Source organism: Cetorhinus maximus, chromosome 1 (genome assembly GCF_964194155.1).
Source record: "Cetorhinus maximus chromosome 1, sCetMax3.hap1.1, whole genome shotgun sequence".
Classification (NCBI taxonomy): Eukaryota; Metazoa; Chordata; class Chondrichthyes; order Lamniformes; family Cetorhinidae; genus Cetorhinus; species Cetorhinus maximus.
The window spans coordinates 65503576-65525580 of NC_135879.1; the positions used below are offsets into that span (position 1 = coordinate 65503576).

Sequence of the window (22005 nt, forward strand, 5' to 3'; positions counted from 1 at the left end):
AAGTTGCATGTTTTGAACGTGATGCTAACCCCTGATAAGTCTCTTGCAATTGTTTGACCTTACAAATAATAAATCTTGTTTGTGGTTTGATGTTTGGAAGTGATTGCTTTTGACTAATTTAACCCTTTACCATTTGTTACAGAAATGTTGCCTGTTGAGGAATAAAAATCGTACATTATATGTCCATGTCTCTCTCAACACAGAAGAATGCTACCATAAATTTGAAAAAATAAAGAACTATTTATTAGAAAATATTTTTGTACTTTATATGCCAGTTATCAAAGAAAGTACCTCAGGTAAGTTTGTAGATCTTGACTGTTCACCAATTTCCCTCCCCGCCTCCTTCCAAGAAAGCTGCAATATGCGTGTAATATATTTTTTCTGCAGTAGTTGAAGATTTCCTTCCAGTAATATAAATTTTGACGCACTACCATGTGTTAATATGGCAACCATCTTGTTAAAACCAATTGTTAGTTAAACAGGTGATGGTCATTAATTATCCCTTCTAAGTAGAATAAAAAGGTACAGCTCTGTGTAAGCTACTAGGAAGTTAGTAGCATTGAGGAGTTGTCTTGGAAATAAACCAGCTTTAACCAAGAGACTAGCCTGAATTAATTCTTCTACCACAACCTCTTATTGTGGGTAAGACCATGTGCCATGATCATTCTAAGTGAATATTAAAATGAAAGTTTAACACTTCTATTACCCAAGTTTTGAGGAATACTTCAGCCATTAGTGTATATATTAATAATATAATATATTAACTGTGACTGCACTTCAAAAATAATTCTATGAAGCAGTTGGAGATGTTTCTCAGACACAAGATGCTTCTGTAAATGTAAGTGTTTTAAAGTACTCACCATTGCAGTTACTTATTTTCCTTTTTTGCAGGTGAACAAATAAATATTGTGTACTTCTTGCATTCAGGGAATAAATCTATGTATATTAAGGTATGATTTTCTAAAATAATTTTATAATGGTGATAGTCTGGTTTTATTTATTATTCAAGCTGTAGTTTATAATGTGGATCCATGTTGGCAGGAATGCCTAGTTAGAATTGCGAAGATAGACTTTGTTTCGAGTTCGGTTTTGTAGAAGAGTGTGCTATGGAAAACGGAAGCCCAGTTGTATTTTGTAACAACTCCTGTTTGCTACTATATAAGAAATATTTGTTACTATCTGAATATCTTAACCATGGTTACTCACTTTCTAAAAATTTCAACTCTCTAATGATGTGGTATTACACCATATAACAGTTTTGATGGTTAGCTTCTAAATTTAGATAATTCTGATAAATCGTAGCTTTGTCCGCTTGCTATACGGATGATATCTATCATGTACAAACTTCTATGTTGACATGGTTTTGCTAATCCTTCACAGAATATTCATTTTCTGTCGAGAGGAGGCACAATTACTGTTGAATTTAAGCCAATACAGCTGGAAACATCTGTGAACAATTTAACGAAAGTTGCTTCTATTATTTGCAAAGGTAGGTAATTTAATACTTAAGCATTTAATAAAATGGTGACTAAATGTGAATCTTATTATTAGTATGGCAAATCTGTGTAATTTCTAGTGTTTACTGGGGCTAAGGATGATTGTGGCTATTTTGAGCTTAATGCCAAAAGATCCATTATATCAAACCACAACTCTCATGACTTAAAGGTTGTCATAACCTCTTTAAAGTGCTATTTAACACACACCACGTTTTGTAATGTGTTGGTTCAAACCTTTTTGATATGTTTTATTGCAACTAAGCTGCGGGTTCTTTATACATGTCAGATATAAACATTGGATACTGTAAAAGAATACTCTCACTTTATTTTCCAGCAGCTACTATGATTGATGATGTGGAAAATTGTTCAGGTGAAGCGATGTATGTAGTAAAAGGCAGCTTAGCGCTGAAAGCATCTCCTACACTGCAACGAACAAAAGGGTGAGTTCACTGAGCACATGTGGAGTGATTTTTGTAATGTATTGTATAGTTGGAATTTGAAACATAATTTAATGTGTACATTTTTTAATTTCGATAGCTTGCTTTAAGGTTTTGTAGATCATATAACATTTTTTACAGTGACTCTAACTTTAGGTTCATGCTTGTTTTCTGTATCATTCCTTAGGATGCAAGATTAATCTGGTAGTAATATTATTGAACTTTATTTTTGGGGGGTATGGGGAAGGAGTGAAAGGAGTTGGATGTGGCCAATTGTATACTTCCCTCAGAAAATCCCTGTAAATAAGGAATTTTGGGAATCTTCGTAGGACATCTCACCCTCCCCCTTTACAAAAGTTTGAAAATCATCAAGTTTTCTGAAAAGAATCCAAATGTGTATGCATTGATGAATTGAAATATTTATTTTTCTTTACTCTGCCTTCAATTTTATTATCTTCTACAGACTTGGAATTGCTGCTTTCCATAGTCATATCCCAATATGATGTGCAGAATTTCCTGCACATAACCTGTTCAACAACTTAAAAAAAGCCACTTGTATTCATGCAGCTCCTCCAACATAGTAACATGTTCCAAGGTGCTTCACAGGAGCTTTATAAAACAAAGCTTGCCACCAACCCATATAGGGAAATATTAGGGCAGATGACAAAGCTTGGTCAAAGGTAGATTTTAAGGAGCGTCTTAAAGGAGGAAAGAAAGGCAGAGGGATTCAGGAAGGGAATTTCAGAGCTTAGGGCCTTGGCAGTGGTGGAATGATTAAAATTGGGGTGTTAAAGCAGCCAGAATTTGAGAAGCGCAGATAACTTAGAAGGTTATGGGTTGGAGGAGATTATAGAGAAATGGCCCTGGAGGGATCTAGAAACAAGGATGAGAATTTTAAAGTTGAGGCATTGCTTAACTGGGAGCCAGTGGAAGTCAGTGAGCACAGGGATGTTGGATAAGTGGGACTTGGTGTGAATTAGGACATGGGCAGCAGGATTTTGGTTGGCCTCAAATTTATTCAGGGCAGAATGTGGGAGACTGGCGAAGAGTGTGTTGAAATAGTCAAGCCGAGAGATAATGAAGGCATCGATGAGCGTTTCAGCAGCAGACCAACTGAGGTGAGGCCAGAATCAGGTGTTGTTGAGGAGGTGGAGATAGTTGCTCCAAAGTAAATGACCAATGGGGGAGTAAGAAAGGGTCAATACTGCTGGAGTAGTGCAAAGTAATACATTTTCTTCATTGTGATGTTTCACAACCCAGTCAAAGTTAGAAGTCCAGCCATCACAGGAAGAGTTTATTTAACAAAATTCACTTTTATTTTTCCCTTGGACCATTTCTCTGGTGGATTTTCCCAAAAGCTACCAATTAAACTGATTAAAGGAGTATATTTCTAAAGTTTGTGAAATAAAATGTGTTTGTTATTGCGCATAAATTCTTGATTTCAAGTTAACTAGTGGGTTTGAGCAATTTTTGTGCCAGTATTCTTGAGTATGCTTAACCATGGCAACTTGTATTTATATAGCACCTTTAATGTAGTAAAACATCCCAAGGCGCTTCACAGGAGCATAATCAGATGAAAAATTGTCACTGGGATAGTAGAAGAGGCTTGGTCATAAGGAAGGTTTTAAGGAGCATCTTAAAGAAAGACATAAATGGAGTGATTTAGGGAGACAGATGCTGTCCATATTGTAAATTTCAGGCCATTCAGGGTCATGAAATTTCTAAAATTGGAATTGTTCCACATATAAAACAGTCCTTTTGTAATCCTGCTGATATTGAATATAGAGCTACAAAAATTTCTAGCCAGATCCTAGTGGTTCAGATTTTGTCTTTACTTTGTCTGGAGGTAAAGGCCCTAGTTATTTTGTTTTATAAAGCTCCTGTGAAGCACCTTTGGACCTTCATTACATTAAAGGTGCTTTATAAATTTATGTTGTTCTTGTCATTACTGGAGAGAGGTTGCAGAAGGGGTTCACTAAAGTTATGGCCCAGATGAGAGGCTTGTATTATCAACAAAGTTTACAGGAATTAGAGCTATTCTCATCAAAACAGTGAAAGTTAAAAGATCTGACATACATATTGAATGTTTTGTGAGGTAAATAGGGGAAAACGCAAACTATTTCCACCAGTTGACGATTGGGTAACTAGAGGACATAAATTAAATGTTAATCACCAAAAGTACAAGGGAAGAGGTATTGGAAGAACGATTTAAGAGTCAGAGGGTGGTTACTACATTGTGGGGGGGAGAATTTTCTCCCTGTCGGGTGGGCCGGTCGGGAATGGGTGCGGGTGGACATGGAGCTGATCGCCGCCTGCGTTTAGGCTGCGTGCTGCCATTTTACGTGGGTGCGCCAATTAAGGTCCGCTCAGCGCTACTTGTGAGGGAGGAGGGAGAGTCGGAGCCTGCGCACTGTCGCACATGCATGCGAAAGAATGCAGAAATCTCCGAGGCATGGAGCTGCCTTGGAGGTTAACTTCAGTTTTAAAGTTGGGAAAAAAAAATTGTTCAGACATGTCCCCTCATGTGACAGTGCCACATGAGCTGGGACATGTTTATGAAATTTCATAATTTTTATTTAATTTATAAAATGTTCATGAAACCTCATCCCGCCCGTGGATGAGGTTTCATGAAAAATGCGAAGGCCGTCTGGGCTCTTTGCCTGCCCACCAACCTTAAGGTTGGGCGGGCAGCTTTCTCAATAAGGTTAATTGATTTATAAATGACCTTTACAGACTTTTGACAGTTTGGCGGGTGCACAGCCGACTCCGGTGCGCGCTCGCGGAACGAAAGATCGGAGTGACATGCAGTGACATCGGGACGAGCGCCCACCGTCACCGCATGTCATTTTACGTGTCGGCGTGCAGGGACTGCCCCGGCATGCCAAACAGAAAATGCTGGCTGGGATGTTTTTCCAGAAACCTTGGCAGAAGCAGAATACTTAATCCATTTCAATAGGAAAGTAGATAAATATTTGAAAGTTAGAGAATGGGATTAATTGGATAGTTTAAGAGAGCTGGGACAGTTCTGATGTGTCAAGTGACCTCGCCCTGCGGTGTAAAATTCTATCCTGATATTCACTGTATCTTTCTCTCATACAGAAACCTTCAACCTGATTCTTCAAGCTCATTTCAAGTCAAGTCACAGCACGGATCAGAATTTTGGACAGTCTGGTTTACAAATTACTTCGAGTTCAAAGTCTTGATAAGAAATGTTTATGTACCTGAAGAAGAGGCGCACTTGTTGACAGTAAAGTTGTTTTAATTTTCTGATTTCTCTCTAAACTTGTGAAGATACCAAAAGAAATTTGATATGTAGGTAGTTGTATTGTTCTTCAGAATAGGATCACCTAAACAGTGGTGCTGAGCAGATGTGCTGTTTAAATTACTGTATTTTGAACTTACAACTTGCTGTTTGTAGAATGTTGCTGTGATTCAAGTGCATTCAAGAGAAAGGATTCAGAGGATTGGGTGTACACCTTTTTGCTCAGCACATTCCTTGCACCCGAATGGTGAGGCGCAAGACTCCCTCATTATTGGAGCAAAAGCAAAATACTGTGGATGCTGGAAATCTGAAATAAAACAGGATATGCTCAAAATACTCAGCAGCATCTGTGGAGAGAGAAGCGGAGTTAATGTTTCAGGTTGATGACCTTTTGTCAGAACTAGAAAAAGATTAAACGTGCAGCAGATTTTAAGGCAAGGGGCGGGGATGACAGGCAAGTGAAGGTCTATGAAGGCAGGAGGGGTCGAATAACAAAAAGGATGATGGTGCAAGGCAAAATGAGGTGGTAATGGGGCAAGCATGCAACAAAACAAGACTGTAGATCAGGTGTAAATGGGAAAAGCAGAACCATCACCAACAATTACCACCCAAAAACAAAAAATACACAAAGACGAAAAGAAAATGGGGTTATGATCTGAAATTACAGCCTCCCGGACTCAAACTTGTGTTCAGTAAAGTGTCTAATCGAAAGATGAAGTACTGTTTCTCAAGCTTGCACTGAGCTTCATTGGAATAGTACTGAGGCCAGAGTGGGAGCAAGGTGGAGAATTAGAGTGGCAGGCGACCAATAGCTTACGATCACTCTGGCGGACTGAACAGAGATGCCCAGCACGGTAACCTTTAATCTACATTTGGTCTCCCTAGTTTAGAGGAGACCACATTGTAAACAGTGAATACAATATGATAAATTAAATCCCTGTTTCACCTGGAAGGAATGCTTAGGGCCTTGGACAATGAGAAGGATGGAGACATAGAGAAGGTGTTGCATCTCCTCTGCTTGCATGAGGAAGTGCCATGGGAAGGGGAGAAGTTGTAGGAGGTGATTGAAGAGTGAACTAGGGTGCCCCAGAAGGAACTGTCCCTACGGAATGTTGATAGGGGAGGGGAAGATGTGTCCGGTGGTGGCATCATGCAGGAGGTGGTAGATTAGGATCCTTTTGAATGTGGAGGCTGGTGGGACGGAAAGCCCCTTTATTCCTTGGTTAGGAGGAGCACTTCTCCTACCAGCTCCAAAATGAAGAGTTACTCGACTTTTTGTTTGCGCCTATCAAGGGTTTCCTAAGCCTGGAATCCCTGTAGCATTGTCTCAGGGAAATCATCTTGGAGAGTGGGCCTCAAACAAGCGTTGCACTCTTTTTTTGTACTGGGAAAGATCTTAATTGTTTAGGATTGTGTAAAGGAGACAAAGGACACACATTTCTTTGCCCTTGCCTAATAATGGCAAGAGTGTACATCTGATCAGAAATCTGCATACACTTCTTGCTTGTCATATTGTGGCCTTCGTAGTCCAAGTACTGACAAAAGTGTACTACGTGGGACAGTTTCTAGGATAAATTATTAAGGAAAGCTTTTTTAGAAATTCTTTTAAAAACGAGCACATGGAGCTGCTTCATTGGAAAATAAAGTCACCAAAGCAATATTCAAGGTAATGTCAGGCTAGTGGTGTGAAATATAAATTGGTTGCTGACAAACTCACCGGTGTTTAATATTTTTCAGATTCTAAATTTTACTGGTCCAGTGACCCTCAAACCAGGTTGCTGGCACATCTTGTCACTACAGTTTAAAGCTGGGAAAACACCTATAACTTTAAATACGCATCTGCTGATCATAACTGGGTCGGGATTAACGCTTCAGCTACCATTGCACCTCTGCTCGATTCACATGCAGGTATGTATTCAATTTTTGAGCATCTTGTAAATCACTTAATCAGAATTGCAACTTGTCTCATCTTAAAGGTAATATATTTATTATATAACATTTTTTATACAAGATTTTATCATGTCTAAGAAGATTTTTAAATATAAATCAGCAAAGCTATTCATTTAAGTTGATCCTGAAAAGTAGCACAGCTATACTTAATATTTTTGCATTTAGCATTTTGCACAAAGCCATTCAAATTCTTTATTGTTGTGGTATACTTGGATATAAAAATAATCCCAGACTCTAATCTCCTACAAAAATGACTGGCCGCACACACATCCAGTTCTTTGAGATTGGATCAATAGCACAAAACTGCTAAATTGGCAAGTGCGCTCAAATGTCATAGCCTGGCTGATTTTAGAAATTGAAAAATTGTCACACTGGTGCAGTGAGCTATATTCTTCAGAGAAGAAACTGAGGTATTGTTGAGAGTGGAGGGATCCTTACAGCTAACTGCTCAGGTATCCAGTGAAGCTTGATACGGACTTTGAATGTCTACATTGGAATATGTGCTATGCTCTAGTGCCAACATCCCTCTCAGTGAATAAAGTCATCCTTTAATGTTAGAAAATAGGGTTTGATGATAAATGTCGAGGGTAAAATGTGTAGTACAAGAGGCATCTGTGCAAAACTGTTGCTACAAGTCTATTTTTAAAAATGTATTTTTATTTTGAGTACATGTTTGAATATCCGAGTATATTTGTTAGAACATGCACATCTAGAAGAAGTGCTGCTGCAGCATTTTAAAGGACTTTAGCACTAAAACATGAGGTGTTGCTCAAGAAGAAGAAAATTGCCTGGGTATGAATTTAGCAGTACAGGCAACAGATGGCAATTCCTGTTTTCAGTTTTAACTGCTTAAACTGTAGTAGTGGAGAAGATTGAACTGCAGCCATAATAAATTCAAAACATTGGGAAATTGAATGAACTACATCAGAACTGTTAATTTAGCAGTAATTGGAAGAGAACAAAAGAAAACATAAACATTTAAGTTCAGTAATCCAGTGCTCACAGAATTGAGCAATCTAGTGTCCTGATCAGAGAGAGAGAACTATGAGAATGCAACGGATTTCAACCCACACTCCACGTGATCTGGGATCGTGGAGGTGTTGAATATATCATTGCGGGTGTGCATGATTTATTTAGATCCCCCTCCCCTTGCCCCATCAACTGTCCTTTATCACAGACAATTTTCCTGCTCAATTAATGCTAATCTTCATGCATCACTTTTCTGCAAGTGCTATTTGAAGCTCTAAGTTTGTTTACTTTGGATATGTCATTTGGCATCTGTGATTAACATTGCATTGTATTTTTTATATTTATTTTTGGAAAGGAGCTTTGCATGTTATCTCCGGTTACCCCAAAGCACTTCACAGCCAATGAATTATATTTTGTAGTGTATTCACTGTTATGTAGACAAACACAGCTAATTTTCACACTGCGAAGTCCCACAAACAGCCAAAGATATAAATAACGATTAAGCTGTTTTGTTGTTATTGATTGGGAGATAAGTATTGGCCAAACTTTGCTGCTTTTCTTAACCTAGCCCCATGGATCTTTTAGGTTGACTTGAACAGGCAAAAAAGATCTCTGCCAAAAGATGGCACCCTAGACAGTGCAGCATTTTGCTCAGTACTAAACTGAAATTTAATCCTTTGCCCAAATCTGGGAAGTGGAGAGTCCACAACCCTCTGACTCAAGTAAAAGGAAAGACTTACACTTACACAGTGCCTTTCACAGCCTCAGGACATCCAAAAACACTTAAAGCCCATGAAGTACTTTTGAAGTGTAGTCACTGTTTTAACATAGGAAGTGTGGCAGCTAATTTGGGCACTGCAAATTCACACAAACAGCCATATGATAATGACCAGATAATCCGTTTTAGTGATATTAATCGAGGGATAAATATTGGCCGGACACCAGGAATAACTCCCCTGCTGTACTTCAAAACAGTGCCATGGGATCTTTTATGCTCACCTGAGAGGGCAGATGGGGCCTTAGTTCTATGCCTCATCCAAAAGGCCCCGCCTCCAGCAGTGCAACCCTACCTCAGTACTGCCCTGGAGTGCTAACCTTGATTTTTTTTTGTGCTCAGGTCCTGGAGTGGGAGTTGAACCCATGACCTACCAACTTGGGAGATAGTGCTACCAACTGAGCCACAATTAACACCAAGATGTGATGCTGCCACTGAGCCAGGCTGTTGGAAGGTGGATTTCCCTTGAATACACTGTGCTCTGTGTCTGAAGCATCACTGTAACAATTTGGAAATCCAGCCTTTTGTTGCCTTTTCCTAATGTAGATTATTCCCCTACCTGATTTATGTATTGGGGCATGAGGTCTCTTACAGGTTAATAAGTAAGTTGTTAGCTACTCTCACTGAATCCTCTAATTAATGTTGCTGAAAAAACACGAGAAGTGAAATCATTAAACACTGCTTTTAAAATATTTTTAGGAAGGCTATATTTTTTACCGATTTCTTTTTCTCAGTGTACAATCTGCTAAAATAATTTTGCTTTTTGTGAACAGGGAAATGTGTATTCTAATTCAGTTCTGCAGTGTGGTGTATACTGTTATCTGGGGGCAAAAGGTAAGAACAGAATGTTGCACATATTTCAATTGTAAATTTATATTGATTTTCAGGAATGCGGGGGGGTGGGTGTGGAATCTGCATAAATCAATGACCTGGTTGTTGACAAATGTCCATCTTGTTGGACTGTTCACCCATACAATATTACTCCCTCTTTCGCTCTTTTGTTCAAACCAGCACAGTTATTGACAGATCAGATCACATTTATTTTCTTCTGGATCTGCCGGCAGGCTGCTGTCTTCTTTGTTGATCCTCCAAACTCCAGGCAAATAGCACGTTGAAGCAGTGGCAATTTGCTGTTCCAGTTTACTTTCAGCTGTTCAGTCAGTTTGGATGTTCTGCTGACAGGTTGCCGTAAATGCTGCCTTGACTTAACAATGGAATTCAGTGTTTCTCCTAAGTCAGGAGGCAACGTTAAGTCAAGAGCCAATGGACCACAGCTGCCTGAAATACGATTGGTCCTGGAAAAGTTGTGGAATCAGGAGATTCGGACACTCACCATTTCCTGAACCCATTCGCAGATGCAAGACAAAACGTTATGCAATGATTTATTTATTTACCATTTATTTTCTTAAGCTGACTTTGACATTTGTGATTTTATGACATGAGCATTAGTGAGCTCTCCTTCGAAAATCAGTGCATATTTGGACTGTGTTTCTCATATCTAAAAAAGCATCAAAGCATTGTTTCTGTGCGGAATTAATTTAGTAGAACTAAATGAGTCTGAACCGTAGCTAGGAGGGTCAACCAGCATGCATTCTCCACAAGTTTAGGCAGCATCTCTTCCACTGTCTGTATACTTATTGCTTTGGTTAGGTGGTGAGTAGTCACCTTGAGTAAATTTCAAAATAACACTACATGCTTTGGATTTAGGAAATAATGCTTCAAGATGATAGACATTTTTAAAAAGTTTGTGCCGTTAGCTGTTAAAACGTTGCATGATGTACATTGGTTTGGACACCTGTAATCTTTCTCCCTTGTAAATAGGGCACAATATTTCATTTCGCCTGAAATGTTGAAGCACAATTACTACTTTACAAGAAACCTCAGTTCTGCAAGCAACATTCAACTTTTATCTGGTAGTTTCAGGCATGATGCTCTGTTTCTTAAATTAATCCCTATGTCTTTCAGCTGCTGTGCACTGGCATGATAGTCTTTCTCTGGAATCCTCACCCTGGAAGGTAGATTCTGAGCTAGGTTTGGATTTACGACACAAGTGGCAGCAGATGAGAGAGAAAGGAGTGAACAGGTAAAACCAAGAGGTGGACACAGTGTTTAAAAGTATAAAGGCCTGGATTTTGCAGTACTCAATACGGCAAAACTGTCAGCGTTCATTGTTATCACTTCTCTGAGACCGACAGCAATTTCTGGAGTCTGCACATATACAGTCAATCGGGGAAATCCAAAAGTTGCTGTCAGTGGTTCTGTGTTTCCCCGCAGGGTATGCCGTTGAAATTCTAGAGACGCAGTCAATTAGAACTCATTGAACTGGTGTGAACTCACCCTTTTACGCTATTGGTCTCGCTGTAAAAACCTTTGAAAAAGTTGCACCTTGTTGAATGAAGTGTAACCGGGTTTATAATGGCGTGCTACAATCACAATTACTGCTAACGGCCTCACTGTACCTGAAAAACTAATTGGTATTTATTCACCACCTTCTCAACAATTAGGGATCCCATGAACAAGTAAAGGAATTGCCACTATAATTCACATTAATTTTTCTAAAAGTTTGATATTTCTGCTCCTACCTTAATCCCATACGTATGTCCCGTGCATTAATTTCGTTCTCTGTAAAATGTAGTTAAAAGTGAAAAAAACAGTGCATTTTACTTCCTCATTTGCTGTTTGTGAGAATACTACACCATGGCTGCATACCCTGCTTAATGACAGTTTTGTTGCTGGATGCTTGGAGATCCCCTTAACTTGGCACCAGATCAAACTGATGTCAGGAAAGGAGAAATCCATGCCATGGAGATTGCTAGATCAGCTTTCTTTGAGGTCAGCAGCAAGCACTGCCATTTTTTTGCTAACTGCAAAATCCAAGCTGATAAACAGTGTATACCTGAGAGTGATTATAGTACAGTAATTCAGATGTTGGGTTTGGATGACCTTATTCTTATAATTTATGACCACTGTCCCAACCCCAAGATTAGAATTACACTTCAACTTACTTCATAGCTTCTGTTGCTATTATAAGCTATAACATTTGTTTTTCTGTACAAAGGGTGTAATTATTCAGTTTCATTGAAAGATCAGCCACTTCTGAGAGTACAGTGAAATTCACTGTAGAGATTTAAGTGTTCTGTAATGTCACTGGTGAGATAAAGTAGTTCAGAAATTTGAAATGGAAACTGCAAACACGAACTGAGGGATTTTTTTAATCATTAGAGTGCACCTCATTGTATTTTTAATTTTAGGTGCTATGAAGAATATGTTACTGTAAAGTGAGTAATGGGGTGTTTGCAGGTAGCTGACTATCCATTTTATTTTTGTTCATGGGATCTGGGCTTCGTTGGCAAGGCCAGCATTTCTTGCCCTTCTCCAACTGCCTTGGTAGTAGGGCCAATTAGCTCAGTTGTTTGGAGTGTGGTTAATAATAACACTGAGGGTGTGGGTTCTATCCCTGTACTGGCTGAACTAGTTCTTGGGGCTTACCTCTTCTACTTGTGCTATTGTGATATCGTAGCATCATTGACCTATGATTAGCAACCCTCAAACAATGAAGATGCTACATGAAGAGGTAGAGAGAGATAATTGTCTTTGAGGAGATGTGGTGAGCTGCCACCTTGAACTGCTGCAGTCCTTGTTGTTGTAGGTACATCCATGGTGCTGTTAGGGATGGAGTTCCAGGATTTTGACCCAATGACAATGTCTCTTGGAGGAGAACTTGCAGGTGTTGGTGTTGCCATGTGTATGCTGCCCTCGTTCTAGGTGGTAGAGGTCAAGAGTTTGGAAGGTGCTACCAAAGGAACCTTGGGGAGGTGCTGCAGTGCATCTTGTAGATGGTACACACTGCTGCCACTGTGCCTATGTGGTGGAGGAAATGAATGTTTAAGGCATTAGATGAGGTGCCAATGAAGCTGGATTTTGTTGAACGTCCTGAGTGTTGTTGAAGCTGTGCTCTCTAGGGAAATGGAGAGTATTCCATTGCACTTTTGGCTTGTGTCTTGTAGGATAGTGGACAGGCTTTGGAGAATCATGAGGTGAGTTGATTGCAGCAGAATTCCTAGCCTCTGACCTGCTCTTGTAGCCACAGTATTTATATGGCTGGTCCTGTTAAATTTCTGGCCAATGGCAACTCCCCTACAGGATGTTCATCATGGGGGAATCAGCAACAGTAATGCAGTTGAATGTTAAGAAGGTGGTTGCATTCTCTCTTGTTGGAGATGATCATCGTGTGTTACTTGTCACTTATAGCCCAAGACTGAATGTTGTCCAAATCTTGCTGCAAATGGACATGGATTGCTTCAGTATGTGAGGAATTATAAATGGACTGAGAACTGTGCAATTATCAGTGAACATCCTCACTTCTGACCTTATGATGGAGGAAAGACCATTGAATAGGCTGAAGATGTTTGGACCTAGGACATTACCCTGAGGAACTCCTGCAGCAATGTCTTAGGGCTGAGATGACTGGCATCCAACAACCGTAAGCATCTTTCTTTCTGTTAGGTATAACTCCCAACTAGTGGAGAGTGTTCCCTGAATCCCAATGACTTCAATTTTTTTAGGGCTCTTTGATTCCACACTTGATGAAATGCTCCCTTGATGTCACTCTCACTTCACCTCTGAAATTCAGTTCTTTTGTTCATGTTTGGATCAATGCTGTAATAAGGCCTGGAGCTGAGTGACCCTGGCGGAACTTAAACTGAGCGTTGAGCAGGTTATTGCTGCATAAATGCCGCGTGATAGCACTGTCGATAATACCTTCCATCACTTTGCTGATGGTTGAGCATAGATTGATGGCTGGTATTTGGCTGGATTGGATTTGTCCTGCTTTTTGTGGACAGGGCACACCTGGGTGGGTAGATGCCAGACTTGTAACTGTGCTGGAACATTTTGGCTAGGTGCATGGTTAGTTCTGGAGCATAAGTCTTCAGCATTACAGGTGGAATGTTGTCAGGGCCCATTCCCTTTGCTGTAAGCAGAGCCTTCAGCCTTTTCTTGATATCACATGGAGTGAATCGAATTGGCTGTGATGGTGGGGACCTCAGGATCATTTACTTGGCACTTCTGGCTGAAGATGGTTGAAAATGCTTCAGTCTTTTGCATTGATGTGCTAGGCTTCCCCATCATTGAAGATGGAGCCGCCTCCTCCTCAAGGTAGTAGTTTAATTGTGACTGGATGGACTGTAGAACTTTGGTTGTGGGATTGCTCAGTTCTGTCCGTAATATGATGTTTCTGCTGTTTTGCCTGCTTGAAGTCCTGTGTTGTAGCTTCAGTAGGTTGGCACCTCAATTTTAGATATGCTCGGTGTCACTGCTAGAACATTTTCTATGACATTTTCAGTTCACAGACAGCACATAAATTAATGACCCCATCTCGGAAGGTGTATTTTAAACAAGTCAAATAAACTGGAAAAACAAATGTGGATATTTTAGTGGAATAGCATTAGTGTGAGATATTTATAGTTGATTTGGTTTGGTGAATGTGAATCACCTGTAAATGACAAATATATACCTACAACACATGGACTGCATCGGTTCAAGAAGGCAGCTCACTGCAACCTTCTCAAGGGCAATTAGGGATAAATGCTGACCTAGTCAGTGACGTCCACATCCCATGAATGCATTAAAAAAATTGTAAGCTTTATAGTGAGTTAAAAATCAAGGTAATTGAAGAAAAGTTTCCTAGATTTTGTTTTTACTTTGGGATCCATTTGATTGTACACATTGATCTGAATTCAAACCTGTTCCCAAAAAATAAAAATTTATCCCTCTCTTTAAAAGAAGAGCATTTCAAATACCTCAGAATTGATTTATTTTCAGTTAAGCACCACCACCACCTGCTGGCTGAGTTGTGGGACTGCTTCTCCAGCTCTGCATTTACCAGAGTGTTTTACTTTTGCTTATTAAGCTTATTAATTTATATCTGAATCTCAGTGTGTCATTCCTATACAAAGGTTGTTAAGGGATTCTGTCCATTTTTCCATGCAACCAAAAAGCAATCATCATGATCAATAACGTGCGCAGTTGTACCGGCTGAGATTGGGACTTGCAATTTCTGTTTTAATCAGATATTTACTTCCTGGAAATTGGAGATTTCATCGGTTGCCAAAAGCTTGATTTTCTTTTGTACATTTGTGGTTATTTAACCCAATTCTGACTGCTGCTCTCCAACTCACTATGTGCACAAGGCACATTTGAGATATGACAATACAGGCATTGAATGCAAGACCAATGAGTTGATCAGTTTTCAAAGAGTTTTTGTTTGTTTGTGGGATGTGAGCATTTCTGGCAAAGCCAGCATTTATTGCCCATTCCTGGCTGTGTAGTGTCGGTACACCCATAGCGCTGTTAGGAAGAATCCCAGGTTTTGACCCAGCGACAGTGAAGGAACAGCAACATAATTTCAAGACAGAATAATGTGTGGCTCAGAGGGGAGCTTTTGCATGTGGTGGTGTTCCTCTGCATCTGCTGCCCTTTTTCTTCTAAGTGGTAGAGGTTGCAGGTTTAGAAGGTGCTGTCAAAGGAGCCTTGGCGACTTGTTGCAGTGCATCTTGTAGATGGTACACACTGCTTCTACTATTTGCTAGTAGTGGAGAGGAGTGAATGTTAAAGGAGGTATATGGGCTACTGATCAAGGAGGCTGCTTTGCCCTGGATGGTGTTTGCTTCTTGAGTGTTGTTGGAGCCGCTTTGATTCAGGCAAGTAGAGAGATTTCCATCTAGATTGGTGCTTTCTGTGTTGTTACATTGTATAATTTCAGTTCCTAACAGCTAGAACTTTGAGGCTTTGTAGTTGAAGCCTGCCCAATGCATGGATTCTGGATTTAACAGACAAATTTATTGAATTGCTTTTATATTATAACTCAAATTCTGGGAACCCCATGTTTGTGAGACAGCGCCAGGAATTTAAGCTGGTAAATTGGATTTTAAGGACTGGCTGACAGACTTGTTGACTGCCTATTGTCAATGGATTTATTAAAATAGGTGCTGGACTCGTGAATCTGAATCAAAGAACAATATAAAAACAGTTTCAAGGCCTGGTTCTGTAATATTATCATAGTCAATGTGTTTTTTTTTTGTGCTGTGAAATCTAGCCTATTCTTTGCTTGTTTTCACAGCACTTAAGCAGCAAAACCAACCACACTTAGGTATGCAGTAGTTTCTGAAGTCAGGTTTTGCAAGTAGCCAAGGGATGTACTGGCCAAACCCTAATTTGGACAATGGCAGCCTTTAACCTTTAGTGATCATATTTATTACTATTGGAGGTGCCACTACTCTCCTAGCCAGTATCCCACTTTGCAGCTTCCATTAATTTGCGCTCAGCAAAAAACTCTGCTGTCCATATCCTAACTTGCACCAGACCTGTTCACTCATCATTCCCATGTTGGCTCCTGACCTGGCAATGCCTCGATTTTAGAAATCTCATTCTTACTTTCAGATCCCTCAAAATCTAATCTCCTCCAGCCTTAAAACCCTCCAAGGTATCTGTGCTCCACCAATTTTAGCTTGTTACACATTCCCAGTTTTAATCGTTCCACCATTGGCAGCTGTCCCTTCAGCTACCTAGGCCCTAAGGTTTGGTAAACCCCCTCTAAACCTTGTGCATTCCCCACACTCCTTTAATGCACTCCTTTAATACCTACCACCTTGACCAACCTTTTGGTCATCTGCCATGATAGTTCCTTGTGTGGCTCGGTGTCAATTTTTGTGTAATTACATTTCTGTGCTTTGGGACAGCTTACCACTGCATCAAAGGTGCTATATGAATGCAAGTTGTTGGCACTGGCAAAGTCCATCTGTTTAAATGTCTGTGCTTCTCTAATGCAATTGCACCACTAAAATATGAGTGAGAGAAGTTAGGCGTGTGCAGGTTTAGTGTCGGGTTTTTTTTGTTCTTGACTTTATCAGTTGGTGGTTTCCGTGTGAGGCGTTGGTGACGGCGGCACCCACCTGAAGTCATCATTGTGAGGTTTGGGCCTCATTTGAATTTGATTGACATTTGGCCAATGCAATGGCAGCAGGGGCGGGCAACCTGCTGTTTAGAGGCCAGGATCTGCTCATTATTTAAAGTGTAAATGTGCCTTTTCAAGGGAAGCGGCGTTCACTTGTGGACTTTTTATTCTGTCTGAACTGAGTAATAGAGGTGAAGAATGAGTTAGTGAAGAGCAGCTTAATCTATCGTGATATTGGTTGATGTGATGAGCCAGCGGAGGGACTCTTCCCATCTGATGGCACGAGATCACTCAAGTAAAATATGCACCAAGCATACAAGGAGGTTGCGGACAACGTCAACACCACAGCATCATCCTCAGGCACTGGATATGGGCTGCAAATGCCTCAGGTACCTGTCTATAACCACAAGGGTAAATACATGTTTTAATGTTTCTACTCCTCTGTATGACACCTATCTATAGCATAAGACGTAGGAGCAGAAGAAGGCCATTCGGCCCACCCAGTCTGCTCCACCATTCAGTGAGATCATGGCTGATCTGATAATCCTCAACTCCACTGTTCTGCCCTTTCCCCATAACCCTTGATTCCCTTATTGATTAAAAATCTGTCTATCTCAACCTTGAATATACTTAACGACCCAGCCTCTACAGCCCTCTGTGATAAAGAATTCCACAAATTCACCACCCTCTGAGAGAAGAAATTCCTCCTCATCTCTTGTTTTAAATGGGCGCCCCCTTATTCTGAGATTATGCCCCCTGGTCCTAGACTCTCCCACAAAGGGAAACAACCTCTCAGCATCTACCCTGTCAAGCCCATTAAGAATCTTATGTTTCAATAAGGTCGCCTCTCATTCTCCTAAACTCCAATGAGTACAGGCCCAACCTACTCAACCTCTCCTCATAAGAAAATCCCTCTATACCCAGGATCAACCTAGTGAACCTTCTCTGGACTGTCTCTAATGCCAGTATATCTTTCTTTAGATAAGGGAACCAAAACTGTTCACAGTATTCTAGGCGTGGTCTAACTAGTGCCTTGTACACCTCTGCCTACTTCTGCCCCTGTGCTTTACATTTCTCTCCCCCAAACCATATGCTTCTTCACAAATCCTGGGAAGATACCGCACCAAAACCTTATTCCAAACACGCGCACCTATTGCTTGCTGTATTTACAACAGTGGTTACAATGTGGTTGACTCTTAAATGCCCTCCGAACAAGGGCAATTAGGGATGGGCAATAAATGCTGGCCGAGCCAGTGACGCCCACATACCATGAATAAAAAAAAGGTATCAACAGCTTTCTGTTCTAACCGGGTAGAAAATGTTGAACCCTGCATTCTGGTGATCTATGTTCATATTTCAAAGACTAACCGCTTTCTTTCAAATGACCAGCTCTGCATCCTGCTCAAAGCAATTAATTCTCAGCTTGCAGACTATTATGAAATAGCCCTACAACTGCATGTTCCTTCTCGGTAGCCTTTCATCGACTACTTGGGTGTATGCTTGCTCTGCAACTCGTTTTTTTCTCTTTTTCTCTCTCCCCCTCCCCCCTCTCTCTTTTTTCTTTTTTTTCTTTCTCTTTCTTTCTCTTTTTCTCTCTCTTTTTCTCTCTCTCTCTTTTTCTCTCTCTCTCTTTCTTTTTCTCTCTCTCTCCCTTTCTCCCTCCCCGTCCCCTTCCCCGGTCTGTGTTCCCGTCCGTATCTCTTTCCATGTCCCAGTCACCTGTTCCCTAATTCTGTTCCCTCCTCTCCCACCCTCCTCTCCCACTCTGTCTCCCTTCTCCCTCATGCTGTCCCCCTCTCACTCTGTTCCACCCTCCCTCTCACTCTGTCGCCCCCCCCACCCTCTCTCACTCTGTTGCCCCCTTTCACCCTCTCTCCCATTGTCCCCCTCATCCCCCCCTCCCTCTATCCCCCTCATCCTCTTTCCCTCTCTCTCACTCTGTCCCCCACTCCTCTCTCACTCTGTGTGTGTGTGTGTGTGTGTGTGTGTGTGTGTGTGTGTGTGTGTGTCTCTCTCTCTCTCTCTCACACACTCTGACCCCCCACTCCTCCCTCTCTCCCACACTCTGTGTTGTAGCTTCAGGTTGGCACCTCACTTTTAGGTCCTGCTGGCATGCTATTCCACGCTCCTCATTTATCCAGAGTTGACCCCTGGCCTAATTCTAATAGGGTGAAGGATATGCTGGGACATGAAGTTAGGTTGTGGTTGAATATAATTCTGCTACTGATGACTCATAGTGCCTCCTGGATGCCCAGTTTTGAGCTGCTATATTTGTTCTGAATCTATCACATTTAACACTGTAGTTAATGTCACACAACATGATGGAGCGTGTCCTCACTGTGAAGACAGAACTTTTATTACCACAAGGACTATATGGTAGTACTGTACTCCATGCTGTGTACTTTATCATGCACAGATGCATCTGCAACAGGTAGATTGGTGAAGACGAGGTCAAGTAAGTTTTTTTCCCTCATGGTGGCTCTTTGACCACTGGCCACAAGCCAAGTCTGGCAACTGTGGCCCTGCTTGGTCACTAGCGATGCTGCTGAGCCACTCTTGATGATGGACATTGAAGTCCTCCATCTAGAGTACATTCTGTGACCTTGCTAACCTCAGTGCTTCATCATAGTGATGTTCAACATGAGGGAGTACCATTTCATCGGTTAAAAGGGATTGTGGGTGGTAATCAGGAGGAGTTTCCTTGCCCATGTTTGACGTGCTGTCATGGAATTCCATGGGAACTGGAGTCTAAGTTGAAGACTTCTCTGGAGTGTCTGCAGTAGCATAGACATACTCAGGAATGGAGATGGAGGTGTCTGAGAAGATATTGGTTGAAGGAATGATTCTTTGAGTGTGCCTATGACAGGCTGTTACTTAATTAGTCTGTGGGAAAGCTCTCCCAATTTTGGCACACATCCTCATGTTAGTGTGGAGGACTCTATGGAGTTGACTGTGCTGGGTGTGCCTTTGTCGTGTCTGCTGCAAACGTTGATGGCTTGTCTGGTTTTATTGTAGTTTTTCGTAGTGTTTTTGAAACAGCTAGGCCATTTCAGAGGGCACTTAAGAGTCAACCACGTTGCTGTGGGTCTGGAGTCACTTACAGGCCAGACCAGGTAAGGACAGCAGGTTTCCTCCTCTAAAACAACATTAGTGAGCCAGATGGGGTTTTAAACCCTGGTAGTTCCATGATTCAAGATTACTGATAACTTTATTCCAGACTTTTATTTAATATCCCCAGCATGGTGGGATTTGAAGTCATTTTTTTTTTTTTGGATCATTGTACAGGCCTCTGGATTACCAGTCCTGTTACATAAACGCTATGCCACCATACCCACTGTAGCATTATCCCCATCCCTCTGAGATAAGGATTAACATTTATTACTTTTAGTACCTGCACTCTGGTTTGTATACTTGGGCACCCAAATCCCTTTGCTCTTCCACAATTCCTAGTCTCTCACCATTAAGAAAATATTCTAAATTGCCTTTCTTTAATCTGCAGCCTGCACATGCTCATTTAAGTATCAATATCCAGAAGTTGCTATCAGTGATTTTATGCTTCCCCATAGGGTACACTGTTGGAAGCTCAAACTGCAACCAAATAGAAATCACTGAACTGATGAGAACTTGCACTTTTAGACCCTAGTCTTGCCCTAAAAATCCTTGAAAAGGTTATGCCTTGTTGAATGAGGTGTAACTAGTTTTTAATGGCATACTATATTGTTAGTTACTGTTGATCCTAGAAAACTAATTTTATATTTTTGTCAATTTCTGCATAATATATTTCACATTTTTAATTTTTTAAAGTTTAATATTTCAGCTTCTAACTTGATCCCCTGTGTATGCCCCAATTATTTGTTTTGCTTGTTGAAAGCTATATTTTAAAATTGAAGAACAGTTGGTGAATTTTGCTCCCTGGTTTGCTGTCTGTGAGAATACTGCAGTGTGGTTGGCTGCATCTCCTGCTTGATGATATCCCTGTTGCTGGATGCCTTGTGATCTCCTTGACTTGGCAACAGATTCACACTGACTTGGCAAGGGGGAAGTTCACCTCACCGATGACTCGATCTTTTTGGGCAACTTTCTGAGGTCAGCAACAAGTGCCGTCACTTCGTCGCTGACCTTAGAATCCGGGCCATGGTGAAAAACTGAGACCTCAGCATATGAGGAGCGCCATGCAGTGACCTTTCCATGGACAATCCTTTTTATGTTTTTGGTGTATCATTGAAAGTGAGTTTTCATATTTTGGTCACAGTTGTTCCATTGGCAGAACATCTGGAGTGATACGTAAATTTAAATTCAAAATGTAACCTAGGTAAGCAGACACTAAGATTATGGTTTGGGTGGCACTTGAAATTCTACTTAACAGAGTTCGAACATATGAAGCAAGGAAAGACATTTAAATCCATCTGACTCACTTATTCTAGCAGCTGTTCTACAACTTGATTAGCTATGGTGTGTGATTCATTTTCTGACAAACTGATTTCAATTAGTAAAATTAAGATGGAAGTGAAAGCTTGACTATATATGTATATATATATATATATATATATATAATTTTGCATTGTATATAGCAATGTGCCACTTTAGTTTTTTTTAAATCACTTGACTAACTGATAATTTGGTAATCAAAATATTTCAGATATGTTTTGATAATAGTATTATACATTTCAATTGCTGATAGGTTAGTTTCATTTTGTTTCAATTTCAGCATTTTGACTCATTTTACTAGCATAATAAATTAGCTGTACTTGCTGCATTTTTGTGTGACTTCTGAACATATTAGTATATCTCAGGATTTTTACTAAAATTACAATCTTGAAATAGAGGAATACACTGCTGTATGTGATATTGCATTTTAGCAGCTTTTGTATCTATTTCATTGTGTATATATGATTCAGTATATGATTTACCTTATCCATTTTGATTCTTTCCATATCTTTGCTCATGCAATTCAGTGAGCATAGTTAACAAATGCTGAGAGATTAAACTAGCTTTTCCCAAATCTTATTAATACTGTGATTCTCCCTTCTGTTACTTGGAAGGGGAGAAACAGAAATAACAGAAGTGCTTGCAATTCCTGCATCATGTGGAAACTTCATGACACTTGAGATGTTCGAGGTGACTGTGTGTGCAGGAAATGCTCCCAGCTACTTGGGCTGCAG

General features: G+C 40.5%; 1 protein-coding gene across 2 annotated transcripts in view; it reads left to right on the top strand.

Annotated features, from left to right (window-relative positions):
* The window catches only part of tmem131l (transmembrane 131 like), a 172767-nt gene that overhangs the window by 94179 nt on the left and 56583 nt on the right, over nt 1-22005 (top strand). For both annotated transcript variants that reach the window (XM_078541629.1, XM_078541637.1), the window contains exons 9-16: nt 143-296; nt 892-950; nt 1381-1489; nt 1831-1936; nt 5033-5180; nt 6933-7103; nt 9663-9723; nt 10855-10972. In XM_078541629.1, coding sequence (XP_078397755.1) covers nt 143-296; nt 892-950; nt 1381-1489; nt 1831-1936; nt 5033-5180; nt 6933-7103; nt 9663-9723; nt 10855-10972 — 926 coding nt within the window. The remainder of the gene's footprint in view (nt 1-142; nt 297-891; nt 951-1380; nt 1490-1830; nt 1937-5032; nt 5181-6932; nt 7104-9662; nt 9724-10854; nt 10973-22005) is intronic.